This window comes from Lepidothrix coronata, unplaced genomic scaffold (assembly GCF_001604755.1).
Source record: "Lepidothrix coronata isolate B3197 unplaced genomic scaffold, Lepidothrix_coronata-1.0 Scaffold1, whole genome shotgun sequence".
Classification (NCBI taxonomy): Eukaryota; Metazoa; Chordata; class Aves; order Passeriformes; family Pipridae; genus Lepidothrix; species Lepidothrix coronata.
Window position 1 is genome coordinate 17,008,824 of NW_016690181.1, and position 9,126 is coordinate 17,017,949.

At 44.2% G+C, this 9,126-nt stretch overlaps 1 protein-coding gene across 1 annotated transcript; it reads left to right on the top strand.

The window, feature by feature from the left end:
* The first annotated feature begins 572 nt into the window (after nucleotides 1-572).
* Nucleotides 573-5,664, top strand: AKIP1 (A-kinase interacting protein 1). Its single transcript, XM_017812039.1, has 5 exons — nucleotides 573-671; nucleotides 933-1,010; nucleotides 3,938-4,042; nucleotides 4,333-4,383; nucleotides 5,218-5,664. Exons 1-5 carry the CDS (start codon nucleotides 573-575, stop codon nucleotides 5,359-5,361), a joined length of 477 nt encoding a protein of 158 aa, XP_017667528.1. The 3' UTR covers nucleotides 5,362-5,664.
* The last annotated feature ends 3,462 nt before the right edge of the window (nucleotides 5,665-9,126 follow it).

The window sequence follows — 9,126 nt, forward strand, 5'->3', positions numbered from 1 at the left end:
CGGGGGTTAGCGAGGCCTCGGGGTGGCTCTGACTCACACGGAGCCGCTTCCCGAGCCCATCTGGCGACTCCAAGCGGTGACCACGGCCTCGCTGGAGAACCCTCCTGGGACAGACCCGGCTCCCAGGGAGCGAACCGGCTGGTTTGGCAAACCCTGCTCGCAGGGGGCCAAAACGCCGCGCGGTTTCTTTCACCGACCCAGGTGAGCGGGTTTTCCTTCGGGGAGCGGATGCAGATGCTGTGCCCTCTCGCCCGCACCCCCTTCGCCCAGCCGGCCATCGCTACCTACTGCCATCGTCACCTTGCACCTCACAAGTTTTAAAAGAAAACCAAACAGCCGGGCAGCACCGCAGGGTGGAGGCCCCCGGGCCCGCCGAGTCCCAGTTCCCCACACCGAACGCTGCCCGGAGCCGCGTCCCAGCGGATCTTCCCCGGCGCTCCCGAGCGGGGCGGGGCGGGGCGGCAGCGCCCCCTATCGGCGGCGGCGGGGGGAGGAGGGGCGGGGCCCACGGGGCGGGGCGGGGCGGGCTGGCGCGTGCGCAGGAGGCGGCGGCGGCTCGCGGCGGCGGCGGGATGGAGGTGGCGCGCGCGGGGCGCACGGCCGGGCTGGCGCGCGATGTGCTGGAGCGCGCGCGGCGCCGGGCGGCGGGACCGGGACCGGGACCGGGACCGGTCAGTGAGACCCGCACACCTCTCTGTACACACGGCTATATGTCTGTATACGTGCGAGCCTGAACGAGCGTCCTGAAATACGCTTTGTCACGTCCTTCCCCCCTCCCCGCGCTTTATCCTCCTTTGGAACCGGCGGGGCAGCGCTGTGCCACCCGGGACTGTGCCACCCCAGGGACAGCCTGGAGTGTTTGCTGTTTAATCACTTTCTGCTTCTAAGCAACGAGCACCGCGCTGGGTTACAGAGAATGTCTCTAATTGCAGGAGGAAGAAGCCGAGCGCCTCAGTGCAGCCTTCGATTCGATCGTGAAGCTGATGGGTAAAGCCTCAAGGGAATGCGAGGTGAGGTTTCGCCCCCAGACCCGTGCAGAGGGGAATGTTTATGATGTGCCCGGCAGGCACCACTTTTACTGAAAAAATTAGACTTCAGTTTCGCTCATTGCATGGAAAGAGTTCAGCCAGCGAGCCTCTGATGCCGGCCTAGGTGAAGACATTTGGGGCATTCACCATCATGTACATGGCAGGTTTCACCGAAGTTATCGCACTTGAGCTAAACACCACTATCAGCATTTTCCATGGACAGTACCGGTAGCCCGGTGCAGATTTTAGCAGAGGGTTTCTCCATTTCTTGGTGAAAAGGCATTACAGTCAGAGAGGCAGAAATGTCAGGTTACATCACAAATTACATTGTGTCGGCCCCTGCGCAGGCTTTTGTGTCACAATATATGGAGTGTTTCCAGTGCTCCAAAGTATCTCTGCTGTAGAGTGGCTTTATGACATAGTAACCCTTTGTTTCCATCAGGCCAATGTGAAGCACTCATGCTGGCTGACAGTGTGTTCTGGGTGGTGGAAGTGAGGGAGAGTTTGACTCTCGAGCAAAGAGATTGTTTTGTGTCATGCTTTTGCTCTGAATTTAGAGTTAACCTCCCCAGTATTGTGATTTAAACCCCAGTCAGCAACTAGGTACCATACAGCTCACTCCTTTCCCTGCCCCCCTACCCTGGAGGGATGGGAGGAGAATCAGGAGAAAATAAAACTCGTGAGTTGAGAGAAGAACAGTTTAATAATTGAAACAAAGTAAAATATAATAATAGTAATGATAATAACAAAAATAATAATAATTGTAATGAAAAGGAGAGAGACAAATAAAACCCAAGAAGAACAAGGGATACACAATACAGTTGCTCACCACCAATGCCCAGCCAGTCCCCAAACAGCAGTCGGCCCCCCCCAGCCAACTCTCCCAGTTTATACTGAGCCTGACAGTCCATGATATGGAATATCCTTCTGGCAAGTTTGGGTCAGCTGTCCTGGCTAGGCTCCCTCCCATCTTTTTGTGCACCTCCCTGCTGGCAGAGCATGAGACACTGAAAAGTCCTTGATTTAGGGTAAGCACCATTCAACAACCAAAACATCAGTTTGTTATTAACATTATACTTGTACCAAATCCAAAATACAGCTACTGTACCAGCTACTAGGAAGAAAACCAACTCCATTCCCAGATGAAACTGGGTCGAAGTTGATCTGGGTTGTTGCCACTGGTTAAGGACTGTGGGCTCAGTTCTGAGCAGCACCGTACCTTTGTGATAAGTAGAAATGGAGGGGTATGGCTTACAGATGCACAGCTCCACTGCTTTCATGCTGGCTTTGGCTGCCAGGTGTCATTGCTCTATGGACCAGGAGCCAACTTTTGCCAGCTCATCCTTGTGAACACAGCCCTGCAGCCCAGCTGCTGCACTGAAGTCTCTGAATTCCACCGCAGTTCACAGCGGCTGTGCCCCTCGGGAGCTGTTACAACACAGCAGGGAGCTCGTTGTCTGCAGAATTAATAACACAGGCTAAGTCTGCAATTACATTAGAGAAAACAGTACTTCATCACACCAAATGATTAGATCTTAAGCAACTCTTCTATCATTTGAAAGCACTACATACACAGTAACCAGTTAATCCTGAAAACAACTCAGGCAGAATAGAGTTTTACACAAGATGAAACAAAAATGTAAGTGTATGAGAGATTCATCCTTAGCGGTGGAATTGGCAGTGCTAAGTTTATGTTTGGACTATATGATCTTAAGGGTGTTTTCCAATCTATATTATTCTATGGGTCTACCTTCTGGCCTGCTAACAGTATTAGAGTTGGAAAAGCAGTGAATGATTTCCACACTTATGCATCAGCCAAGACAGTACTGCTTCAGTCATTTCTGTAGAGGAGTCATAAAAAGGGAGAATTGTCAAACCTGTAAGTTCATGGATAAAGTTTAAAAAGCACAAATAAAAATCCCCATCTGAACATAACGATTTAGCCACTTCAATGCAAACAATTAGAACTGGGATTTAAGCTGAGTTGTTTGGAGTTACTAAGGGACCAAAGTTTACCCTCATTACTCACCAAAAGTTTGATTTAATTTCTTTGCTCTGTGCCATCACATAAAAGAATCCAGCTCACCTCCTGTGATACAGAGATGTGCTGCAAAGCATTATGCAATAGGTCAGAGCATTTGATGCATTTTGGGACATAGCTCCACAGAAACCACAATACAAGCAACCAGATCTCTTGATTTGTGCATAAGCTCGAGGAATAAAGCTGTGATCAAAAAGGTAACCCTGGGAGGAGTTCTCTTGTGACAACAGATGGCAGCAGAGCTGTACTCTAATATTTAATTTGCAGTGAGGAAGGTTCCAGTACCTTTGCAGCTGAACCAGAAGAGGGCTGCTGTGGACTTAAATACAGTTCTCAAAACTGCTGTGCTACTGGTACCAGCCCTGAAAACACTTTAGGTTCTTTACTGACTCAGTTTTCAGTATTAACATGTTCTGCTTTTAGAGTGCTGCTCCTGCATGTGCCCTGCAGAACAAATCTTCACTGGCTAGGTTGCAAAGCACCTCGCTGGCATATATGTCCTATTAAGGACCCATAAACTGTGCCTTCTTCCACCCGAGCTTTTCTTGAAGAGCCTGATCAGGAAGGTATTTCCAGAGTATTCCTTCTGACATTTTCATGAGTTCAGTTCTGAGGTGCCAGAGTCCCTCCCTACATATTGTGTCAGGAGACAGGCTTCTAAAATCAGGGCTGACAGTCTTGTACCATAAGGTGGGTGTCTTGTGGACATCCAGGCATTGTTTTCATCCTCACAAGAGAACAAACCAGCCAATTAATACAGGAAGTCAGTAGCTGTGCAGTTCCACTTTCAGCTGTAAATCTGCAGTAGCTGTAAGTATGGCCTTTGATGCCTCCCCACATAATATGCTGTGTTTCTATTGTTGTCCAGAAGTACTATAGCTTCGTGGGAGCCCCGAGGTGCAAAGAGCATGAAATTAAACACATCTGCAAATACCATGGCAGGCAGGCAGAGGAAAGAGAGGTGGAAGAAGAGGTAGGTACTTTTGGTTTTGATTTAAGGTTATTCCTTCCCTTGCAGCAGGATAATTGTTATCCATCCATCTGTGAGACACTAATATATGTAGGTTGACAGTATGGACTTAGGAACACCTGGACTGATCTAAGCCTTCTGTTGGGTGGTGGGAAGACAGAGTAACTTCTGGTGGCACCAACCAGTGTCATATCAGTCCTTTCATGGAGGGGAAAATTTCCTACACATGACACATCACCTCACTTGGGCTGGATGTGTTGTATCATTAGGAAACAGTATCTTTTTCTTTCCAGAGGTCTGAAGCTTCCAGAGCACCCAGTCAAGCTCAAACTTGCCAGCAACGTGTAAGTTTATAGAATACTTTGTTTTTAAATGAAGGTATTTGATAGCATTTCTTTATCATCATTTTGCATCAAGCTGGTTAAAAATTGTGACAGATGTGGAGACTTAGATGACACAGAAGATTAACGAGTGGTCCGTTCCCAATCCTAACGTATGTATAGGCAGGAAAATGGGCACACAGAGAGTTGCACAGTTAATCAGAAGCCAGATTGTGGCGTTCTGGCACATAACCAGTTAAGAGTCTGTACCAGTTAGACTGGTAAGGAGTGTGAAACACCAATAAAGCTCTAGGCTTTTGTGAATTACATCAGCAGCAATAAGGCAGCACTTCTCCAGTCTCACCTCACTCGTGCTCCTGAGGAAAAGTTTGCAGCAAGGCACACAGCAGTTGCTTAGACACTTACTCTTGGCCCTCATACAGGCTCTCTGAAGACTCCTGTTCCTCAAGGAGAAGAAATCTGGTTTTATTTCTAAAAGCCTAACATCTCACCAAATCAATTTCAAGAACTGCTAAGACACAATAGACAAGAAACACAGAATTTGTCCCACAGTACAAATTAGTGGGAGCACCCTTGTCATAGGGAATGTTTTGCAGGTTTTTGTTCAAAACTGTCTAGGTTGCTAACTTTCAGTTTTGTGAGACACAGATTACAGCACAATGATCACTTCCACAGGAACATTTCACAGTTTTGTCCACGCTGATTTTGAAAAATCTTAGTACGTTTATATAGCAGCTGAAATGTAATTTTTTTAACCAAATTCAAAATTTTTATTTTTGTGGGAAATCTAGGATGGCTAACCAGTAATGAAGCTTTTTTTTTTTTTTTCTCCTAAAGACCAGACAAGCTTCCAAAGACTTGTATATCGAAGTTTCTCCCGGCATCTATTCTGTCACAGCAATCTCAGATGACATGGTGAAAAAAACCCTCGTAGTAGGTGTCAATGCAGGACAAAGTGTTGATTTAACTTTTGTTCTGTGATGTTTGTTGTTTCTTGACATCACGGGAATAAAATACAAGGCTCTTTTTACTGCATGTAATGAACTATAAATATCCTTTTCTTGTTAGCACTTTAATAGTAGCTTCCTCTTTGGGACTCCATTTTTATGGTCTGTATATTTGTTTTCTACTTAATGCAATTATATGCAACCCACTTTGTACACTGATTTTATAAATATTTGTACACTGTGTGCCTTTTAAATCCAATTATGTGACTGTGTAATTCCAGATTCTTCTGCTCTAAACAACTAAAGATACAATCAGTGGAATAAAATACATGATCAAGCCTTTGTGAGGACTGCTTCTTTTATAGTATGCTCAGACAGAACCCCCATGTCGCATTGTGGACCACAGGGAGCATGATCCGTGTGGTATGAATATGGATGTGCATTAGCTTCTGTAGGATGGCACTGATTTTACAGCAGCTGGATCATAATCCATTCCCTTATCTATACTTTTACTATTCTAATAAAGAAATAAAATGTAAACAGAATTCACTACCTAGGACCCCAGCTCAGAAAGGTGCTTGAATATATGTCAGATGTTCAGTATAGGCACGTAAATTATTGACCCCTCAAGTCCTGTCCCTTTGCAGAGCAGGCTCAAACCCAGTTAGCTGCCTTTTCTGAGGGCAGTGGGGTACCCTGAATTATCCTATTTCCTGCAGGGGAAAAGTACTGCTGAGTACCTGCAGACTGCAGCTTATGGACAAGTTCATATGCTTTAAACATGAGCAGTCCTGCTAACAAAATTCCCTGGATGCTTTACTTTCCCAAAGGATCAGGTTCCATGTTTAGAATTAGTGATGTGACCTATATAGATCTGTCATCTTTTTGTAGCTGATCTATTAAGGTTTCAGTAATTTTCATTTGAACATAAAATTCAGTGACTTGAATGCTGGATCTCTAAGCATTTTGTTATTTGTTTCTACAGTAGCAGGTCTTTTACCCTCTGGCTACTTTGTCTTCTGCTTTAATCCTGAAAAAAATACTTTCAGCTGTCAACTTGTATTGTTTCTGCATTCCTTCTGGCTTTCTACTATCAAAAATTGCTTTCCTGAATTCCTCTGGCTCACTCTAGAGAACTGTAGGCAAATTGGAGGTTTATTGGACTCTTGCTGTGCATCTGTTCAGGTTTTTAGTGCTCATACTAGTTCACCTGATCTCTCTAGAATTGTAAAGTCAAGTTCAAGTAGTTAGGAATTTATTATCACACCTTGGAGTAAAGAGTGAGGATGCTGAAGTTTGATGTGGGTACAAATAGAGTTTCTCAGTATTAAAAATGTAGTCACCCATAAAGATATTCTTCTGAGAGAGTACCTAAATCAGAACTTGATTTGCTTAATAAGTATAACACTGATAGAGTATAAGTAGTTTACCTGAGATTTCAGCCCCTGAACGTCATCAGTTGTGCATGTGCTGAATTCTGGTTGATCATGTCTCTCTCTGCTTTGTTGCAAGTGAGCTCTGACATGGTCTGTAACATCAAGTTTGTCATCGCCCACGCAAGTCGCTTTACATTTATCATCTGACGCTCTTTTGTTTCTTTGTTTTTCTGATGCTGCAAAACCTTCTTCCTGGAGGACAGAAAACAAATCCCTTGGAAATCAAGGCTAAAAAAAGCATCAGTGTCTTTGTTAACCGCTGCTTTCCTGGCTGTACCTCTGCCTCACGTAGCCTTAACAATGGTATATTTTCTGCGCTAGTACGAACTTTACTGCTGAAACAGAGAATTGTACAGTTGAGACCAAAGGATTTTCAGAAGATGTTAGGCTTTGATGAAAAAATTTGCTGCTTTAGAAGTTAGGAGGATTGTTGTTGACTGCAGAGAGAGGACATCAGCCCCCCAGAGAGCACCTCTGGGAAGCCTATGGTCTAGCTTCACTTATTTGTTGCAAGTCACTTCTGATGCAGTCTGTACCACATGATAAAACTGCCTCAGCTATCTCAAAGAGTACCAATGTATCTTCTAGGTTTAAAATCACCAAGGGCTATTTTACAGGAATAAAAGGATGTCATTATACTCTGTATTACCACATTGTGCCCACTACTGTGGTTCATGCTGCTGGTTTGGGGCTAGAATTAAACAATTCTGCTTTCTTATTAGTTTTACCAAAAGGCAAATCACGTCACTTCAGTGCACAGCTGTGACACTTACTAACATACAGCATGTCTGCCTGAAGCTCCACATTAGCTTGTAAATTCCTAGGAAATCAATTAAAAAGGTGTGTAATTATGATTATTTTAATAATAAAGTAGAACAGAAATAGAAAGTAGGAACCACACAGTTAAGTTGGTGAGCATCTGCTTAAAATGAATGCATATAATTGTGAGAATATAAGATGTCTTCCAGTATATTCTCTGTTCAGTAAGACATGTCATGAACAGATTCATCTTCTCCTAAATGTACAAGGTTAGAATGTTCAAAGTTTTTTTGGAGTCAGCTTACAGTAGCAAGAGCATGAAGGTACAGAGGAGCTAATATTTGATTTCTGATATATAATTTATTAATTGTACCCCAGATGCTCTTGTGCTGACATTCTCTTTCATCTTCCACTTCTTCCTGTAAGCTTTTTTCTTCCTCTTTTCTGTGCTTGCTTTTTTTAGTATTCATGTTCTGATTTTTTTTTCCAAGTTTTTCTAAAGCAGGAGGGATCATGGCCAACAGAAAACAGGCCTAAAAACCAGGGTGTTGTCCTTGTTCCTAGCTGTGACACAGTTTGCTTACTCTGTATCCCCAGCTTTAGGGTAGGGATCTGCTGTTTAAACTGCTTGCTTCTTGCAAGGGAGTAAGAGAAGAAACTTGGCAAAAACTGTTTACTAAAGAATCTGCTTTTATCTTTCAGAGACAAAGATTGTGACAATCAGAATTTGACTGGCAGAGCTCAGCACCTTTCCAGGTTGACTCTTTCCTTGTGTTCTGTTGCTGCTCACAGTCACATCTGTCCATTTCTAGGGCCACTCATGTAGGTCTCTACTTCCATAGGACTTCACTGAGTTGCTGTCAATGGGCATTTGGCAGGTTTCTGAACTGAACTCTGCATTATTAAATGCTCACATTATTAAATGGTTACTGTCATAATCGGTTCTATTTTACCAAGTAGCTTCAGCCCTTCCTTAGGGCTTGGGGATTTTAGTTTCCTGTTAGTGGAGAAGTTTCCTACCTATCACAAAACAGGTGGATGGCCTTAGCAAGCAGTTAAATTAGAAACCATGTAGTTTTCTTACCAGCTCCCAGACCATTAACAAGAATATCTTTTCCATTCAAACAAACCTCATGCTTACATAACTACACTATTAATACAGATTACCTTACCTCCAGTGATGGCTTGAAATCTTGGTCTCTTAAGATTTCTTTCACTGTGAGTTGCCCTCTGGGAGACAGCTCAATGGTTTCAAACATTGCACTCCGATTAGCTGGGCCCACATGGGATGTGTCCCCAATGGAGATGGCTTTGGATTCCAGCTTGCCCTTCATACATGTGCTGCTGCAACTGCCAAGTCCTGGGAAGGAGTAAAATTGTGTGTAAGAGTAAAACCAGAACCGAAATGGAGAATCATGTGTTTCAGAAGAGAGAAAATGCAATTTAAGCCTGAAAGGAATTCTTCCAGGTTATTCAGCATGGACTAGCTATGCAGAGGTTAATGAAATTAACTGTTGTGGTATTTTTCCATGAGATGAGTTGCTAAAAGAAGAGCTACCATGCCAGATGAGGCAGCAGAAACATTGGGGAGGGGGAAGTATTGT